The 20,396-nt window shown below is 45.0% G+C and overlaps 1 protein-coding gene across 1 annotated transcript in view; it reads left to right on the top strand.

Annotated features, from left to right (window-relative positions):
- The window catches only part of OVCH1 (ovochymase 1), a 1,424,491-nt gene that overhangs the window by 1,277,951 nt on the left and 126,144 nt on the right, over window positions 1-20,396 (top strand). The window contains exon 29 of the mRNA XM_069628530.1: window positions 4,933-5,166. Coding sequence (XP_069484631.1) covers window positions 4,933-5,166 — 234 coding nt within the window. The remainder of the gene's footprint in view (window positions 1-4,932; window positions 5,167-20,396) is intronic.

Here is a 20,396-nt window from a genome sequence, read left to right as displayed (position 1 = left end):
TCGCACTTCCCCTGTTTTTATACTTTGTTTTTCCAGATGAATCTACTTTCCACAAAGTGGTAAGATTCTGCCTTGACCGACGGAATGCTTTGCACAAATGCCACATCCCTGTGCAAGTTATAAAGAGCCTGCAGAAGGCAAAGTCCCACTACCCATATAGTGTAGAGACCGATTTGCACAAACAATAACACACTGCTTGTAAACTCCTCTTAGTACCTGGCATAAGTCTTCATATTGGCATCATTCAACATTGTTTGAATTGAAAAAAACACAACATGGCATACGTTTCCTTTTATTGCCAAGTAAAAGTCACCAACTATCTGAGAACTCTACTAGTATCGCCAAGCTCAGATTTCGGAGCAGAGGGGGCATGAAACGGACCCCTTGGTTACTCTGCTCTACAACAGTTGGATCACGGTATGGCAACCCGGCAAACTGTTTAACATAAGCTAAAAACACATGGATTTGCTGATTTCACTTCTAGCGGCTCCCTGCCTGTGTATTGCATCTCCTAGAACTGTAGCATTTTTACGTAGGTCTTGAATACACCGAAGTACTGTTTAATTGTGGTATGATGTGCATGTAATGGCACACTTTTATAAGAAATGTCTCGAGCATGTGGTTCAGGCCTTTAGGTTTAACATGCTCTACTGGGTTTTGGGTAGCGTGATGTAGACTTGCCTGTGCCATTGAATTTAGTGGTGTCCTCCAGCCAACCTTAAACTGCCCTCCTTCAATTTCAAGGTGGTGACCCCAGATACGAGATTCAGATGGGCAGATTATACACATTGGTAATATCAATAAATTGCATTGCACTAGTCCAGGAAAGTAATTTGATAAAACAGAAAATGTTTTCATGTACACTTTTTATATGAAGGTTAAACGTTAACTCAAATGAGCGTAGTAGCATTTAATTTCTAATCCTGCTTACATTGTGAATGTGATAACTGTGGACAAATGTGTACCCATAAACTTGAAAGTGGAAAATCTGTGGCTGCTGAGAGCAAATTACTTTTGGAGTGTATTTAGTCAGTCATGCAGATATTCTGGTCCTATCTCGTAAAAATCAACGGGGACAGTACTTTTGACTTTAACATAAAATGTATTTCTCCCTGGATAACGGTTATAGGTTAAAGTGTCGACTCAAAAGGGTCGCGTCAATTTGACCGAAAAAAAGGATTGCTTTTTTTCTTTTTTTTTTTTTTTTGGGGTCCCCCAAACACCCGTTTTTTGTTTAGCTAAACTATAGCAAAGAATATATACATTGTAAAAAAAAAACTCGATCCTTTTGTTTTCGGTCGAATGCACTCACATTTGGCATTCGATCCTTTTGATTTAGGTACTTTTAACTGGCCACCCTGGATAACCACTGAAGGTTACCAAACACCTGTGCAAAGTGGTGGATTTTGGTCTGCATATAAGAATCTGTGTTTTGCAGACTTTGCAATATGTGCATTGAACCTTTCTAGGATTAGTTTTGCATCTGGTCACCATTTACTTTATGGCCATAACATGAAAAGAAGTACCCTTCTCAGGATTGCGACGGCCGTCTTTTATATGATTTGAGAAACCGGAGACCATGGCAGTAACCTTGTTAAATAGAATCCGTGGATTGTTTAGTATTCCCGCACGTAAACCCGCCTCTAGAAAGATCCGCCAAAACGTATGCGTTGTGGGTAAGGGGACATTCAGACAGATCTATCTTGTTCGCATTTAATTTTAAACCGGTTTACTTGTCCATCGCAAGAAGACTGAACTTTAGAAACACTGTTTTATTTGTAGTGTTTTCAGTGCACAAGGATTTCGTCTGGATCATCTCCCCACTTACCTAACTAAATTATTATTGTCGAATATTTGTAGATTTATTACTTATTTGCGCTATAAGGGATCATACTAGGCGATGGACCAAATTGCCACTCAATCTTAGAACCTGTAGATTATGTAAAGACCAAATACCTCTCGTCATCTCCTCACCAATGCCATGTTCTAATGCCCTACTATATTAAGAGTTACAGCCACTTAGTATACAACCCTTGCTCCATACAGCACAAACTATTCTGGAGTACCATGAATGGAGAAGAGAGCATGCGTGTAACTGCAGCAGCCCATCATATTTGGAAGGTAGACCTATATCAAATTGCACTACTTGAATGATAATGGATTTTAATTGACTACAAATGAATTCGAATGTGTATCCATCTAAATAGTGTTTTTATTAACTGTTCTGAATGCTGGTTTTATCAATACCTTACTATAACATTGTATTTTATCTAATTGTATGTAATGTATCACATTTGTAAAACGTTTGTTGAATAACCAGATGCTTTAAATGCAAACATTATTTTATTTGCAAAATCTGAGTAATGTGCAAAGGTATTTTTTTTAAAAATCCAAAAGCTTGAATAAGGTTTGCCACCACTCAGAGTAACTGATAAATAAAGGGCAAAGTGACAATGATGACCCGACACTTCTGAATTTCAAGTTTAAATAAAAAAAATGTGGAATGGCTGTCGGTCAAAAATTACTTTTTATATTTAATAGCAACACCACCTTCATACCCAGAATGAATTCACTGTAGTTGGTAGCTAACTGTTGTAAAACATGCAGAAATATTGAATAATATCGAAGCCCTGACAGTCTTTGTTGAACAGTTGCCTGCGGTTGCCCTTTGCAGCAAGTGTAACATGTTAAGTGAAGTCTACAGGATTGACACTTGGTTGTATTGTGTGCCAAACCTTGATACACTATTATAGCAGCAGTGCATTGCAATATCTTTGTCAGTACAAAACCTAAGGCTACACTCCTCATAGGGGCGCGACAAGGAGGCCTCTAGTTGCTTTACCCCGGGCACAGCCGCCACTGTTCTGATAATGGAGATTCAACATCTGATGGATGGCCTGCCTTGTATAGAGAAAGACACCTGATCAGACTGTCCTGTAAGGTTGGTGCCTTTAAAACTGGAACATAAACCTAGCAGATACCCCACTTGCCACGCAGTCAGATGGGCCACACCAGTATCGTTGGAATCTCTGATGGAGTTGTGGGGGACAGATGCAGGGAGAATGGGAAATGTTTACTGGCTTGCAATTGAGGTCTTACCATGGAGGCACATTTTTAACCGCATCTCAAATGTTAGACATAGTTATGTTTGACAAAGTGCTTCGTACTTGTGCCCTATAAATGGTGTTCCAGTAATTCATGCTACAGAAGAGCACCATCGTTTTGATTTTGTTTGCGACACAAATTTATTGATGAGAGATTTGAAGAGACCTTCACACCATCTACCTAGGTGAGCAGATTGTAAAGCTGAGATGCTGCACTCGGTTATTGGTCCAACACCTGTCCAGTGAGGAAACTAAGTTCATGAGTTTGAGAGATGTGGTGACCATACTCCGAAAGATAGCCTATATTGTGAGCAGTAAACATAATGGGCAAGGCTTTCTTTTTTTATGGTTCACCAAGAATCATGTATGTCTTTGGATTTGCCCAAAGGTTGCCACCTAGCTCGTGAAGTGGGAACCAATGGAGCAGTCATGTTCTGTGGTCCTGCAGAGCTCTTGGATGTTAAAGTGTGTGCCACAGTCCAAATCCACGTGAACTATGGAGCAATCTGCTGTTTTCATTTGAATTTAGTGTTCTACAGAGCGCTCTAAACAATGGTGAGGATAGGTGTTGGCTGGTCTCCAGGCATCTTCCCTGTGGGTCCACTGAAATGCATGCAAAGTGCTTCAGACATTTTTGTGGTCTCAACGGCCTGTGAGTTGTAGTGTGTGCAAGCCTCTTTGTGGCTGCTTGTGTTTGACTTGTGGCAGGGTACACAATAACCATATTACAGTGGGAAGTGATGGCTTAGATTTGGTTCCTGGTTCGATCCCAGATGCCCCTAGATGACTCTCATAGTCGGTCTTGACCTGAGCAGTGGAACATTCCACTCTGGACTTTGAGCCAGTACATGTGAAGAGTTCAGGCCATTCTAGGCCTCATCCTTTGTATGAGTGGTGAGTATGCCAGAATCATCAGGGGGCATTGCCTAAGTCACGACACCTGGACAGCTTCTATTTGGTAGGTATGGCAAGCTAGAGAGCCTCGAGATACCAAGCCCTTCCCAAATCAAGATGAAGAATCGTCTGACAAATTTGATTAGACCAACCTGTCTGGGAAGAAAACCTTGGGCTTAGCCTTCACGGCAGGATGGGTGGGCACAGATCACCTTACTCTCTAGATGAGTAATATTAAGTTACTAACTGGTCAGTCATGCCCTTTAAATTTGCACATCATTCCCTCCAGCTGTAGGCAGAGTCGACCTGTATATGAAGAAAAATCTGTTTTTCTATTTAGTTGTCATTTTTTAAATACTTTTTCTATTGCGTTCATTCTTATTTTTGCGCATCACTCAAAGCAATACAGGTAATGTCAAGGTCCCAAAAAATGTACTTTGTAAAGATTCACTAAAAACAGACCAGTCACACATTTCTAATTCCTAGTTGGATCAATAGCATTTAGAAGCAGATTGTGTAACAGTATATGTGTACATTTAAAGAGGGGAACCTGAAGTGTTTCTTTGAACAGGATTTTAGTACAACAGACTCCCCAATCATCTTATCTAACAATCATAATGTTCATGATCTGCCCCAAAACCAGATAGAATCTGGTACCTGCACTCAATGGGTGACCATTTGTAAAGATTACGAAGGGAGAGCCCTTACTTTACTCTGCCTAAAAGATGCCGGTTTGGTCTGAGATCGCTATGGTGAGTACTCTCATTTAGTCCTATGGTGTCTGCATGAAGACTTGTAAACCAATGTTTTATTTCACTACTTAATGTAATAAGTGGGTTACTGTTGCAGTAATTTTAATGTGACATTAAAACGTAAGGTGATCAAATATCAAGCACAGCCTACTCCTAATTCTACATCTCTTTTGTTCCTTCAGGGTGTCCTGTTTTAGACCTCATTCCAGTTGGGGACCTTGGTACCGTTGATGTCAAATTACCATCATATCCCAGGACATACGTGAATCAGTGTGACTGCAAGTTTACCATATACTCACAATCAGGAGAACGCCTAAAGTTGAAGATATACGACCTTGGGATCGAGTATTCTCCAAACTGCATTTTTGATTCACTGAAGGTCTATGATGGACCAACTACAAGTTCACGATTACTGGGTAAGACTAGCATGATGGAAGATTGCTTCATCATGTTTTTAATGTACACTTTGTCACTATTTGAATTGTGCGAATTGTATTATTGAAATACCTACTATGCGAAGCACAGCTGTTAATGATCGCGTGATGGGGAGTATGCATTCTATGGAGTACACGGCTGTCTTTTTTTTTTCTTTTTCTTTTTTTGGCAACCTGAGCTAGTTTAGGGCTGCATCAGTGAAGTCATTTCACCAAAATGCCAGGGGTAGCGGAAGTGACATCAAACGGCACTTAACCTCTGACAACACAGGAAGTGATGTCATTTGACCCCACCCTAACGTGATATTGCGGGTAGCGATGCAACACACCACTTGACAAAACAGGAATTGGCATCACATAGCATTGTTCCGAAGTACACTATGAAAAATAGTTATCACATCACAATGTGATATACATTTCATACAAGAATGGATCGCCATGTGTATCGTTAAGATCAGTGTGTGTAGGCCCATTTTACCAAGTTACTGTGAATGCAAGCAGACGTCCATGGCAAAATGTTATTATATAGCGCTTAAGCGCTTGATATAGAATAAAATATACATACAATCTCATCCAACCTGTGTAGGTACTCATTTATCAACCTCAGAAGGATGAAAGGCTGACTTGAGCTGTTTAAGAACAGACTAAATCAGTGACTCACCCCCTGAAGTGTGCCTAAAATAAACCTTTAATAAGTCTAAAAATGATTGTACAGAATTCCAGAAAGACACATTTTTGGGTATTCCTATTCTTTCTTATTTAGGGTAATTGCTGAACGTGTTAGATTTGTGGAACCCCTGGTTTTAATTTTTTATTTAGTTATTTTTATTTTTTTTTTTGTTTTTTTGAGGCCTGAACAATAAAGCCAGCCACTCCGGAAGCAAAGAGCCATATGGCGCTGGCCACAGCCCAGGAGGTTACATTAAGAAAAAGACTACTTTTTTATTTAATTTTTTAGGGATAGCAAGGGAGACCTCAGGCGTCACAGTTGCGACCCCTAAATGACGTCCCTGCTGTGCATGGAAACAATATATTGATGAAGTGGGTAGTGTAGGGAGGGACACCTGCAGACTATTAAATTAAACTGGCCACTGATTTTAGGGGTGAAGAAGGAAAATGTTGAAAGTAGGACCCTGATGCATTGTGCACCAAAGTGGAACCAAATGTCTGTACCACTTGTGTAATGGCCACTCTTGGCAGATTTGGACGACTAATACACAGACTGTGTTTGTTGCACTGAACTTTAGGCAGGCACCTTTATATCTTACAAAGCAGAACACACTTTAATGTTTAGCTGTTACGGTTATGTCTACACGTCACTCCTTCCTGAGGCATGCACGGTGGCTTCATTTGAGCATGTTTCTCCCATTGGCAGCTTCTTATATAGTGAGTGTCTTGATTGTAGCTCAAAGATCCATTGGGAAATGCATGGACTCTGTGTAGGGCTGATGGCTTTTTTCCTTTGGTGGTACTGTTTGAGTCGGTGTGAAGCATTGTTTTCTTTAGGAGATTATTCATACGTGATTAGAGGGTCCAGCAGGGATTCTAATAAAGAATCCATTATGACAATGCATGCTTTGCATAATGGAAGAGTTTTGTGTTTCTGTCCATCCACAGGGAAGTGGGTTGCTAATTTCCAGGGTGTACATTGTAGCTTTGTTTATGTATATTGAATTTATATAGCGCTTTACAACAATGCGCTTTACAGATAAACAACAAGATACAACATGTTGAGAAGCTTATTACAAACGTGAAACCAGAAGTACAGTATATGGAACAATTTACTCGAGGGGAGAAGGAGGGAGAGGGGGGGAGGGGGAAGTTAGAGGGTATGAGAATCAGGATCGATGCTAGCAGGGTGGGAGATGAAGGGGTGCAGGGGGGGAGGAATCCCAGGTGGCCTCTTGCCCTCTAGGTGGCAGTGTCCAGTGAGGTCCGTGGGAGGAGGGGGAGGTGAGTGGAGGAGGGGTAGGGGAGAGGGGGGTTAGGAGAGGGTCAGGGAGGGGGATGGAGAAGGGATTTCAGGGAGGAGCGGAAGGATGAGTAGGTGGAGGAGGAGCGGATGGAGAGAGGTAGAGAATTCCAGTGGAGGGGGGCCAGGAGTTGAAGGTATCGGAAGCGCGAGGCGGCGCAAGGGGCAGGGGGTACTGTGAGAAGGTAGAGATCAGCGGACCCGAGAGAACGGGAGGGATGGTAAAATGAGAGGAGGGAAGAGAGATTAAGGGGGGGGGGGGAGAGAGGTTACTCATTACACTCAAAGCGTTCTGCCTTCCATGGGGGGGGGGGGGGGGAATAGGATGGATACTATCCTCCAAGTACGAATACTGCTTTGTTTTGTTGAATTGAATGTCCATCTTATAATAAGCATGCTGGACACTGGGCCTTAAACTGGGGGACAGGAAGTGTGCTAGGTGCTGTATTAGTGAGACTTGCTTAGAACAGAAGCACAGGGAAACCAGTGTCCATATAATTAAGAGAACTCTGTACAACTTGGCCCATCTGTACAAATTTGCTTAGACAAATCATTTACCTTTTTAGAGATGCTATAGGCATTTATTACATCCACCACCCTGACATAAACGAAGACTTGTAACATGTCACGTGCGTTTTCTGTTGAAACACCAAAGCAGAAATGTTCCCATGCCACAATTCACCACTGAATACCTGGGAGGGCCCAATAATGACTGCCTGAAACCACTTTTTGCCAAATGTATTTTTCCAATTCAATACATGCTGACTGCATAGGACTGTCATTTAGAACGTGCCTGTACACAAGTGTTTCTAGTCGTGACAAGACGATCTTACTAGGCCTTGTCATTCAGATCGTGCAAGTGCGACGTATAGTGCAGGGGGAAGGGAGGTGGGAGGGTGGGGGTGCCAGGTACAGTGAAGGGCGGCCCGGGGAGGGGTGTAATCAGGGCAGCATTGCTCTGCTCTGAGTAAGTGCAGCCAGGGCGGAAAGGGACTGGGGAAACAGTAACAGCCCCCAAGTACACAGTAGGCCCATAGGCAGTGCAGGGCAGACTGATCGTGGAGGTGCCTGGTACCCAGGGAACTCTGAGGGTATAGTCGGTGCAGGAGACGGGTAGGTTAGCAGGGGAAAGGGAGAGAGAAAGCAGAGGAGAAAATGGTCTTGAGCTGCTTCCAGAACTTCCTGTGGAAGTTTGAGAGGGGCAGAGAGGCCATTCCAGAGGGAGCCACCTGCAGAGGAGAGATCTACCCCCCACTCCTTGGAGAAGCGTCTAACCCTTAAAGAGTTGGAGGTAGCTGTGCGAAGGGCTCGAGAAGGAAGGTATTTTGGAAGAGAGCATTGGATGTAGTGCGGGGCCCTGGCCCTAGAAAGCCTTGTGGACAATGCGAAGGGTCTTGAACTTGATCCTAGCAGCCAGTGGAGAGATTTCTAGGCTGGAGAGACAGTCCGTGGCTTTGAGGCCAATGATAAGTCTTGCAACCCTGTTCTGGATTAGTTGCAGAGAGTAGAGGAAGGCAGATTGAGAAAGAGCTTGTTATAGTAGTCCAGCCTAGAGAGAACCAGGGCTCTGTAACCAGTGAGCTTCTGGTGGGGGAAGTGAGAAAGGGAAGAGTCCCTTTTGAGGGGGTGCAAATGGTAGTGGGACTTATTGGCGACGTCCGATATATGTGAGGAGAGAAAGTGAGTGGAGTCCAAGATCACACCAAGGTTTTAAGGCGAAGGAAGAGGGCCCAAGGCGGGCAGCCAGAGTGAGTGAGGGAGGGAAAGCCGGGGCAATGAGAAGGATCGCAATCTTACAGGCAGTTAGGCAGAGATTGTTGGAGGCGCACTAATCCTGATTCGCTGATCGACAGTCTGGAATGAGCGAGATAGGGGAGGAGGCAGAGGGAAAGCAGAGTGTCATCCGCATAACACTGAAAGAGGAGAAGGTAGAGATCGGTGGGCAAAAGGGCCAAGTAAAGGTTGAAAAACCAGGGTGGCAGGATAGAACCCTGGGGAACGTCACGGGTACAGAGAGGTGGCAGAGAGAAAAGGGACCAAGTTGGACCTGGGAGGGGCAGTCCAAGAGGAGGGAAGTCAGCCACAGCCATTTGATTCCACAAACTGTTGGCTGGGTTGCATTGTCGAGGGGAAGTCTGATCATTCTATTTGGTCGTGATCTATAGTCGGTGTGTTCAGGGGCATGCTTTGAATGAACTTTCCTCCATGCGCTTGGGTTTGATTTGGAGTGCTCGGCTACAGTTAGGCTTTTTGGGGTAGGGTGTTCCCATTTTGACTATAGGCACAGCTAAAGAAGATTAATCTATACAGCTCCGGTTGATGCTGGAAGATGCATGAAGGGCAGTTGGTAGTCCTGGTAGTCCAGTTTGGGAAAGGTCATTGGCCCACTTTGTCTCACTGGAATGAGTGAATTTTAGAATGAGATGTTGCCCGTATATTGCTGCCACGCTGTGGAGCCTCCTATTTTATGTAGTTTGTCGGGAAACCCTTGGGATATGCATCATAATGAGATTGTTTGCTCCAATGGTGGCTATGTAGTGACTATTTGGGAGCAACCCAATCCTTATGCATTACTTGTAATACTACAGATACTCCACAATGATTATCAGAGTATGCAAAGAATGTAACGGGTATTGATGCGTCAGTATTTCCCCAAGAAAGACGTTCATGGTGTGAGCCATATCCAATGAAAGCAATGGCTGCTGCTGTTCACGTTGCATTCCTAATGTTGTTCAATGTGATGGCTTAACAGGGTTTTGGGGGGCATTTGTAGGATAGTGTACATGCCTACAGTTAGAATCCAATTTTGCAATTGCAGGTCTGACAATGTTGGGGTATGGGAGTATCTATTGAATCTTATCTTGCACTCTGTGCTGGTTTGGTATAACGAAAGCAGTGATATACCTCCTTGCCTCCAATGGTGTTGGTTTATATCCCCTGCTGAGTTGTATTCTAATACTTGAATTAAAGTTACTTTTCTTGTAAATGGCACCAATGCATTAGCATGACAATATTTGCTGCCTTCATACTTCGGCGTGTCCAGGTTCTGTTTATTCAAGTGTTGGATCGTTGGTATTGCCTGCTTACAGTCTATGCTTGAAGGTGTATCCCTACAGGCAGGTATGCTGGTGATTGAAGCATGTGGTACAATAGTTGTTCAGATTTCAACTCCTGTCTCTGGGTAGAGATTACAACTTTAGGAAAACATTCATTTAAACCGTGTAGTGTTCTAACAACTTGCTAATGACCCCCTTCACTATACCGTCCTACCAAGCTACATAGGAAAACTTGAATTGTGCAACACATGGCAAACTATACTGTTGAAACTGCTCACAGGCATGTTTTCACATCAATATTTCATTTGGGCACTTTGAATAAATTCGAGTCACTTGTCCCTGACACGCTGAACATTTATAAAAAAAAACTTTTTAAAAACCTGCATCTTACTGAATATGGGTACGCCAGCATAAATGCAAAAGAAATCGAGGTTGGGTAGCTCGCAAAGTGTGCGAACCCCATAATCCAGAAGGTTTGTTGATTTAAACAGACCAGCAAACAAAAGAAAAACCTATTTTTATTGTATTTTTGAGGTGATATCTACCATTGGCAAAGGAAATGTAGTTATGGTTTTGGAGTTGATCAACATAACTTGATGTCACATGATGATCAACACAGGAATTTTTCTGTGCCAATCAGAAGTAAAGAGATTGAGCACAATGACTTTTTTTTCCTCCTTTTTTTTGTAAGGGGGCAAGTGTATATGAGGAGTATACAGTAAGCACAAGCGAAACATATACCACTTGCTACCCAACTTCCCTACACCGCCGCGAGATTGATGTGCAGGGAGATCATCGTTAAGAGGTCCTGCAAATTGAAATTACTGCCATTCACAGGCGAAAGCGGCACCCTTGTGGACCGCATCGGCCGGACTGAAACGAAGACGCAGAGGCTACTTCGAGCACGCCTCACATGCACCCCAACAGTGCAATCGTGTTGAAGACCATCAGACGGTGACTATCCGTTGTATACACACGACAGCATTACAGCGTACTAAGAAGTTCAATACACTTTGTACCATTAAAAGTACAGAATAAACCATTGAGGCAAAGTGGTGATGCCGAAAAAACGAATTTAGATTCCCACACGTAGAAAGCAGCTACGCAAGTAGCAGGCAGTACATGCTGATCACATGACTGACTGTTCCTCTGTTTGTGTATTGGATTACACACTGAAAAATTAGCAGCGTCCTGAAGGAGATAGACCACACATTTTAGATTGAGATATGTCAGTTGTGGTGTATATCTCTCTCCCGAAACACAAGTTGGTGTAGACGTTTCATGATATAAGAAAGAATGTCATGTTTTCTAAAATCACCTTGATACTAACATCACTATTGCCGGAATAGACAACATTAGAGTCTGACTTTCTGAAATCAGGTGTTTTCAATACATCTTAGAAAAATGTATAAGATTGAGGTCTTGACCAAAACTTCAAAACATGTTGAGAGAACGCTGATTTAATATTTTTGTATGTGTCTTGTTTTTTACTCAGACCATCGTTGAATGAGTTTGACAATGGTCGTTTTAACAATTTGAAAATGTATTAAAACATTGTTCTTTTGCTAATACCTATGTTTACGTGATTCATGCAGCTAAGTGTATATAATAATCACTTACAAGAACTCTCATCCCTCTGACAGTGTGTAAGGAAGTTGGGTAGCAAGTGGTATATTTTTCGCTTGTGCTTACAATCAGAAGTAAAGCAATTACATTTATCCTATGGGGATCCCATGATTTTAAAAGGGTACTAAGTAGCAGTGACTTAAAATGCACGTGGCAGAAATACCAGCTATTGAATAGTGAGAAAAATCACTTTACATTACAGCACGTTATGCTTGCTGGGGTAAGCCAATGTATTTGGGGGTGGGTAGAGTAGGGAGGAGGAAAACGGTGGGGTCCCTGAACATAGAAATAGTACTCGGGTCTACCAAACTGCAATGCTTTTTCAAGAGAATTTGTGGGGATGGGGGTTAGAGAATGTGTCTGCCCTAAGTATTGATTGAAGCAGTCTGGTAATGTAGGATAATGTACTTCTTTGGATCACTTGAAATCTCAAGTGTACAATGTGCTCCTTCAAGATGTCGGCAAATTCTTCTTTAGTTGTATAACATTATTCCTTGTAGTTTAGTTTTTTGATGCCGTAGTGGATATTATCTTTAAAATGCTGAGTGGGCTGCATAATTGCAAAGAACAAGTTTACTTCAGATTAATTATTAGGTGTACACTGCAGAACGTTAAACATGGATGCAAAGGGTATGCCACTGAAGTACCATTGTTAGGACCTGGACATCCAGTGGTTTTCAGTTCATGCTGCGACCCTAACTTGTAATCCATATCCAATTCCACAGCTGAGGGTATGCAACACTCAAATTCCATCATGATTCCTGTTGCAATAGCGTTTGGACTGGGAGTATATCCAGAAAAGCTCATGATTGCAAAGCCAACAGCTGTAGACTTCAGTAATGGCCATGCCAATAGTGGCAAAACTCTTAGATTAATAAAATGCTTTGTCGGGTGTTTAAGATAAATGTGCTAGCCTTGGCCTTACACACACATTCTTTGAAGTTGATACAAATGGATTGAAGCTCTATGGCAATGATTCATTGACTGGTTAGCAGGCTCTTTCCTTTTGTTAATAGAGCTGAAAAATGTTGGTATATACTTCAGAGGTTATTGGGGAGGAGTGGGTGGAACATAATCTCCATATACACTTTAAGAGTATTTTGTATTCATAATTAACATTGTTAGTTATGGGGCATAGCTATCCTTTAACATCCATGTAGGCTATAATGTCAAATTTCAGCTTTTCTTCTCCTTCCCACCCAGTAAGTGACGGTGCTCTTATTGTTTTAAAAAAAATAAGAGAACTGCGTATTGTTTCTGTCTGTGGTGCTGCAGAGGGCCCAGTTCAGTCTTGCATGGCTCCCAATGACATGGAAATCTACATTGTACTTTGCATGTGTGGTAGCAGTTGTCCCTCACGTCTGTATGTTCCCTCATGCCTCAGTTGAGGTCAATTACCTTCTGTTACCAAAGTCCACATAGGATGATGTAGCAGAGTGATGTCAAACTGACCAGTGGAATCCAAGGCCATGATTGTTTTCTTGCATGATGGTTTTCCCTCTTATATGAAATTCCACCCAATATTAAGTTTGCAACGATTTAGAGGCTTGTCGCCAGACTTGGGTTTCTCTTGCTAGGATCTACTGGTTTCACTGCATCTGTTCTGGACAAGAAGTGGAATCGGAGCATGAGCCATTTTGTGAAATTACATTACAAGAAAAAAATGGGGGCTTTTGAAAACAAAATAATGTGCAGCTCCTGCTCCATTTTATGCTCTTTCTCAGATATTGGAACCAGTGTGAGTATTAGGAAACACACTATGATATTATGAGCTTGACAGAACTGCCCACCCCGACCCTAACGAAGTTTTGATTGCTAAATAGATGAGCCTTAGATGGTTGACTCACTCTGATGTGGTTTGTGTCCCTGATGTGTTTTTACGCTAGATAGATGAGCTTTCGAGTCTTAAATTGTTAGACTTCTGTTGGTGATGAGTACAGCAAAAGCCCCTCTCCCCCCACCCGGGATATTCGTTACAGAGTATGGCACATTTCTTAGTGTACCTCGCTCGGTTATCCACTATTCAATGATGATAGACCTGACGCTGTTATCTAAAGAGTGCCTCCATTCTGCCTGACTATTTGATTTTTGCACCTGGCTGTTGTGGCCTTAAGGGACGACAGGACGCTGTAGTGAGTTCTAACCGACTTTATTAAATGACAACCGGTGTGGACCCTTATGTGTCCAAGCTCAAATCAAGCACTTACTTACAGTTCAGGACTTCCCCAGTTGAATCACTGTGAAGTGTGTGCACTATGATGGCGCGCTGTAAGCTTCTAGGGCCCCCATGTAGCCTCCTGTGGCTGTGGCGTTACACCCTAGAAGCTGTGCTGTAATGCTGCTACAAGTTCTCACTTTCTCAGCTCCTCAGCAGCAGCGCTGTGGTGCGACGGCTTCATTTGGCGGGCTGCCAGCTCTGATGCGGGAACGTTATCCCGCGGAGCGTGGGCTTGCGAGATCACGTTATGTGCGATCTCGCGAGAACACGCTCCCACGATTGTGTGACGTCCCCACACACCTCCTTTGCTGGGAAAACGGATGGGTGGTCATTCCATGACGAAGTCTGCAAACTTGCTGGGTTTTCTTCTCTCTCTGAGGTCTGCTTAGATCTGTATATGGGGCAGGATTGCTGGAGTACTCTTGAGGAGGTGCGGGTGATTAGAGTTCTCCTAGTCTTGTTCTTCGCTGTGACTCCCTGGGTGTAGTTGGAGAGTTGGGGCTTGAGAACTCGTTGCCATGGTGTGGCTCCAAGGCATCTCTTTCTGAGAGGCAAGGGTTTTCGGATGTCTTCTGGCGGTCTTGATCTTCTCCGGTATCCCAGTGTGGTTGTTCCATGTCTCCCTTCCTGCGGTACATGGCCACTCTCTCTAGATTCCATTTCCTTCCGTCGCTGGTGCAAATGTGGTTTGACCCTCTCTCCATGACTTCTATGGTACTGCTGTATTTGGAGCCAGTCGAAGTGTCTTTGTGGGGGAGGTGTATTTTCACCAGGTCACCTCTGTTAACTGCTGTGTCGAGCGGCTCGACGCAAGTCCCCTTGGGTCTTCATGGCTTCTTTGTTGCGCTGCATGCGAAACGCTACGTCATCCATGTCCACGTCCACGTCTTCGTCAGCCCTCACTTGATGGAGCCAGGGTGGTACCAGTGAGGATGCTGCCCTTCTCCCCCTCAGCAGATGGAATGGCGAAACACCTGTGACGGCGTTGGGGGTGAGGCGGTGGGCTGCTACAGCTTCCTTGACTGTCTTGTACGGGTCTAGGCCCGAGGCATGAGCCAGTTGTAGCGCCCCTTTGATGAAGCGGTTTGCCCGCTCAACCAGGCCATTCGCCTGTGGGTGGTATAGGCTTGCTCTCCGCTGTCGAATGTTGTTGAGCTTGAGAAATTTCTCCATTTCTCGGGAGACTAGCTGGACTCCGTTGTCTGTGACGAGTTCTTCTGGTAGACCTTTCCGCTGGAATACGGCGGTGAGTGCTTCAATGACTGTGCTTGTGGTGATGTCTGAAGTGAAGTCAGCTTCCACCCATTTGGAGAAGTAGTCGACCATGACTATCCTGTATTTGTGTTCTGGGGGCATGTTGTCCAGGGGCCCAATGAAATCCAAACCTAGTTTTCGCCACACCCCTTTGGGGACTTCGGTGGGCAGCATGGGGGCTTGCCTCACGGCTAGGCGCTTGTCACTGTTGGTGCACTCATGGCACCTTTCGACCATTTGTCTTATGTCCTGGTCCATGCCTGGCCACCAGTAGGCGTTGCATATTCTGCGTCTGGTCATGTTGCATCCCAGGTGGCCTGAGTGTGCTCTGCACAGTATCACTTTGCGGATTCTGCTCGGCGGGATGATCTGATCACCTCTGAGGATGAGACCGTTCATGGTGGTGATTTCCTCGTTCACTTTCTAGTAGGGACGAAGGCCTTCGGGGATCGCTCTCTCGTTGGGCCATCCTTCGTGAACCCAGGTACTAACGTGCCGTAGGGCATCGTCCTGTTCGAACTCCTCCTGCCAGTGGCGCTCACTCAGGTCCATGTACTTGCCGTTCCTCAAGTCAGGCTACGACACACTCAGCTTCCAAGAATGTGGTACCAGGGGCGCTTTGGTTCAGGAGTCTGGACATGCAGTCCGCTTGTGCATTTTTCCAACCCGCAATGTGGGCTATCTCGTATGTATATTCTTGAAGCTTTGCGGCGATCCTGGCCAGCCTCGGAGTGGCAGTCTTGGTGCTGCCCGGGCTCAACATGTGAATGAGGGGTTTGTGGTCGGTGATCACCTTGAATCTCGTCCCCCATACGTACGATCTGAAGTAGTTGACGGCCCATGCGCATGCCAACATTCCTTTCTCAACCGTGGAGTAATTATTCTCTGATGATGACAGTGCTTTGGATGCAAACGCCACAATATTCTCAGTGTCTCCCTTCTTCTGGGTCAAGGTGGCCCCCAAGCTATACGCGCTGGTGTCTGTGGTAATGCAGGTGTCCCTTTCAGGGTTGTATGGTTTCAGGCACGGCACGTGTAGAATCCTCTTTTTGATTTCACAGAAAGCTTTGTTCTGTTCCGGGCCCCAAGAGTAGGCTGCCCCTTCTTCAGAAGCTCCCTGATGGGAGACGTGGTCTCGGAGAATCTAGGGACGAATTTGGCATAGTACTCCGCTAGGCCCAGGAATGAGCGTAGTTCCTCTTTGGACATCGGAGCCGGGGCTTCTGTTATGGCCTGCATGAGGTTCTTCTTGGGACTGACGCCGTCACTTGAGATGCAGTACCCAAGGTATTCTACCTTGCTCACTCCGAAGGCGCATTTTTCGTGGCGTAGGTGAATGCCCTCCTCTTGAAGCCTGCTCAAGTCTGCCCTGAGTGCCTTGTCATGGGTCTCGTTGTCTTTGGCATACACGAGGATATCATCTTGAAAGAAGGAAACATTTGTGAGTCCTTTAAGTAAGGAGTTCATCATCCTCTGAAATGCAGATGCTGCCGACGACAACCCAAATGGCATGCAGGTATATTGAAAGGTGCCGAAAGGAGTGATGAACGCTGTAAGGGGGCGAGAGGATTTGTGCAGGGAAATCTGGTGATAGGCATCACCCATGTCCAGTTTAGAGAAGATTGCCGCCTCTTTCATCATGAGGACAATTTCGTTGATGCTGGGGAGTGGAAAGCTATCCGTGATTACCTCTAGATTGAGGCTTCTTAGGTCGATGCAGATCCTGAGGTCGTTGCTGGATTTCTTTTTGACCAAAACTACTGGACTCAGCCACTCTGAGGATTCCACGGTCTCGATGGTACCTTCTTCGACCATATTCCGAAGGTGGGCATCCAATGCGGGTCTTGCTGTGGCAGGTACTGCCCTGACTTTGTGTTTCACTGGGATCGCGTTGGATTTCAGGCGAATCTTGTGGACAAAGTTTCTCACCTTCCTGGGTTCTCGGAAAACGGGTTCGGGAGCATTTCCTTGAAATTTAGCGCTGCTCCTGAGGAGACCATGAGTACCTGTTCCGGAGTGCTGGGATCTAGTTTTATGCTGAGTTTGTGTTGATCGTCCCATCCCAGCACGGCTGGGCCTTTGGGTGAGAAATACTTTGGTGGTGGTAAACCTCCATTTGAAATCGATCCGGGCTTTGATGTAGCCTAAAAGGTCGACAGTTGCACCACCGAACACCGTCGGTTTTTGCCTGGTCGTTCTGATCTCTACTTTTGCTTGTCACATCATCTCCTTATGTGTTGATGGGGAGGATAGTGAGGTCAGATCCCGAGTCTGCCATGACGCGCGTTTCCATTCCGTCAACCTTAATGGTGCAGTGGGGCTTTTTCCTCCTGGCATGGGGGGCGTTGACCATGACGACCATGGGTCTGTCCTGTAGATCGTCATCATCGCTTGAAGCGCAGTCACCATCGACACGTGACGTCCCCACACTGGCTTCATCCATCTATACTATTTGTTAAAGTGGCTACAGAAGAGGGAACAAACCAAATCAGTGGCTCCTAACAAAAACGAATTGACCTTGAAGAGAAGGTCACGTGTATGTAAGGACACTGATCTAAGACAGAGGGTCCAGTACTCTGGTTTCATATTATTTATCCTGCAGTCGAAAGAAAGCAATGGTTTTAAAGTGGTGTTTCCATGTGTGAATCAAGTGACCAATGGCTGTTGTGAAATGTGTGGCGCAAAACTGTAGCCTTTTTTTGAATTGCATACCCTGAACTAAATCGCTTCTAGAAACCATTCACTTTGAAAGTTAAGGTATAGTTGGGTTAAATGAGTCGGCTGGGATCCCACACTTTAATTAAATGGTGAATCTCGGAAATTGTGCTGACTCTAAGCATTTGATCAGTAAGCATGCCAGTTTTAGCTGAGCACCAATGTTCGTGATTGTTATAAAGGTACGGATTTGATTAAACAAATACTGTTCTATAAACCTGACTTGCAACTCACGTTAAATCAAGGATGACTGATGGGCAGTACTTCAAGAAACAATTTCTGCAAAATTAGTATGATCAGTTGAGAATGTTCCCCGTGATCAATGGAACACTACCGCTACCAGAGAGCAAATTAAGTTGAGCATAAGAAATCACTTATGTTTTTGCTACTGTCCTTTCAACAACACTAAAAATGGTGTGACCGTGTCAAACGTGTAAAGTCAATGTATGAAAGACATGCAGTTTGTTCATGACGTGAAGAACATTTGATGTTCTACAAAAGCAACTCTTTTTGCATATCAACACTATATTGAAAATGAACTACCAAGTTTAAAATGGGTGTTTTTTTGATGGGTTTATTGGTGTCTTGAATTTGCAGAATCCTGGTGACGAGCCTGCTGTTTGGGGCCGCATTCAGCAAGGGAGAAAGCAACATGGAGAGTGCCCACTAATTCAGAAGCCTTTCCAAGCTTCTCTTTATAATGTCCTGCCGGCCGCCCTTGCGGTGAAGCTCGGTGAATGAGCCCGCTGTTTTGGGCTGCATTCAGCACGGGAGAAAGGGACCCGATGTGGGCGGGACCCTCTTTCGTTTGCTGAAGTCTGTGCTTGAGCTATCGAATTACACTCGCTCTGCTACTGAATTCCCCTAGCAGAAGCGGGGCACGAGGAGTGTGATGAGGCAGCCATAGCAGTGCAACTGGACAGAACGGCATATGGAGGGAGCAACTGGATTGATATTGGCCCGAGGTACAACGAAACGGTAAACCTGGTGGCGAGCATGCGGGCTGGGAGGAGTTTGGAAGAGCTCACCTTCTACTGCTGCTTGACTACTTATGGACTATTGGCCTGCTTGATTTAGCTGTTTGTTGGACTTGGATGGCCCTCCTTGGCGATTAACTGATGAATAATTCTTTTGATCACTGTTTTAGTGCAGTGAAACGTGAGACAGTTTACCATGTCTGCCTGTGAGACGTAAAGGCGTGCAGTGCTATTACGCAAAAACAAAGGGATGATGGCTGGAAGGTTTAGACTGAATCTTAACCACTGGCATTGCTCAGGGCAACCCTCCAGACCATCGTTCTTCGCCTGCCAAGCCATTACAGAAGAGGAAAGACCATATGCAAATCGGACATGGCCCCACCCCAAATGGGGCAGTCCAGCCCGAACTGCTAGGTCACATCCCTTCTGCACGAGACCACAAGCATCCCCAAACATGTTTCGCCCTTATTGGGGCTCATCAGTGAGGAGTAGTTTGGGTCTCTAGGCCCAGCAGGCACGGGACCCACGTCTGGGCATACCCGTCCCACTCGGGGTGACAAAGCAAAAACAAAGGGATGATGGCTGGAAGGTTTAGACTGAATCTTAACCACTGGCATTGCTCAGGGCAACCCTCCAGACCATCGTTCTTCGCCTGCCAAGCCATTACAGAAGAGGAAAGACCATATGCAAATCGGGCATGGCCCCACCCTAAATGGGGCAGTCCAGCCCGAACTGCTAGGTCACATCCCTTCTGCATGAGACCACAAGCATCCCCAAACATGTTTCGCTCCTTTTGGGGTAGGACCAAGCCTGATTTGCATATGGATTTTCCCCTTCTGTAATGGCTTGGCAGGCTGAAAAACGATGGTCTGGAGGGTTGCCCAGAGCTTTGCCCGTGGTTATGATTCATTCAAAACCTTCCAGCCATCACGTTTCTGTTTTGCTAAAGTCACCCTGAGTGGGACGGGTATGCCCAGACGTGGGTCCCGAGTCTGCCGGGCCTAGAGACCCAGGCTACTCCTCACTGATGATGCCCAACAAGGCTGAAACATGTCTGGGGATGCTTGTGGTCTCATGCAGAAGGGATGTGACCTAGCAGTTCCGGCTGGACTGCTCCTTTTGGGGTAGGACCAAGCCTGATTTGCATATGGATTTTCCCCTTCTGTAATGGCTGGGCAGGCTGAAAAACGATGGTCTGGAGGGTTGCCCAGAGCTTTGCCCGTGGTTATGATTCATTCAAAACCTTCCAGCCATCACGTTTCTGTTTTGCTAAAGTCACCCTGAGTGGGACGGGTATGCCCAGACGTGGGTCCCGAGTCTGCCGGGCCTAGAGACCCAGGCTACTCCTCACTGATGATGCCCAACAAGGCTGAAACATGTCTGGGGAAGCTTGT

This window comes from Ambystoma mexicanum, chromosome 12, assembly GCF_040938575.1.
Source record: "Ambystoma mexicanum isolate Mex_15411 chromosome 12, UKY_AmexF1_1, whole genome shotgun sequence".
Lineage (NCBI taxonomy): Eukaryota > Metazoa > Chordata > Amphibia > Caudata > Ambystomatidae > Ambystoma > Ambystoma mexicanum.
The sequence above is the reverse complement of the archived record's forward strand: the minus strand, read 5'-3'. Positions and strand labels throughout refer to the sequence as shown.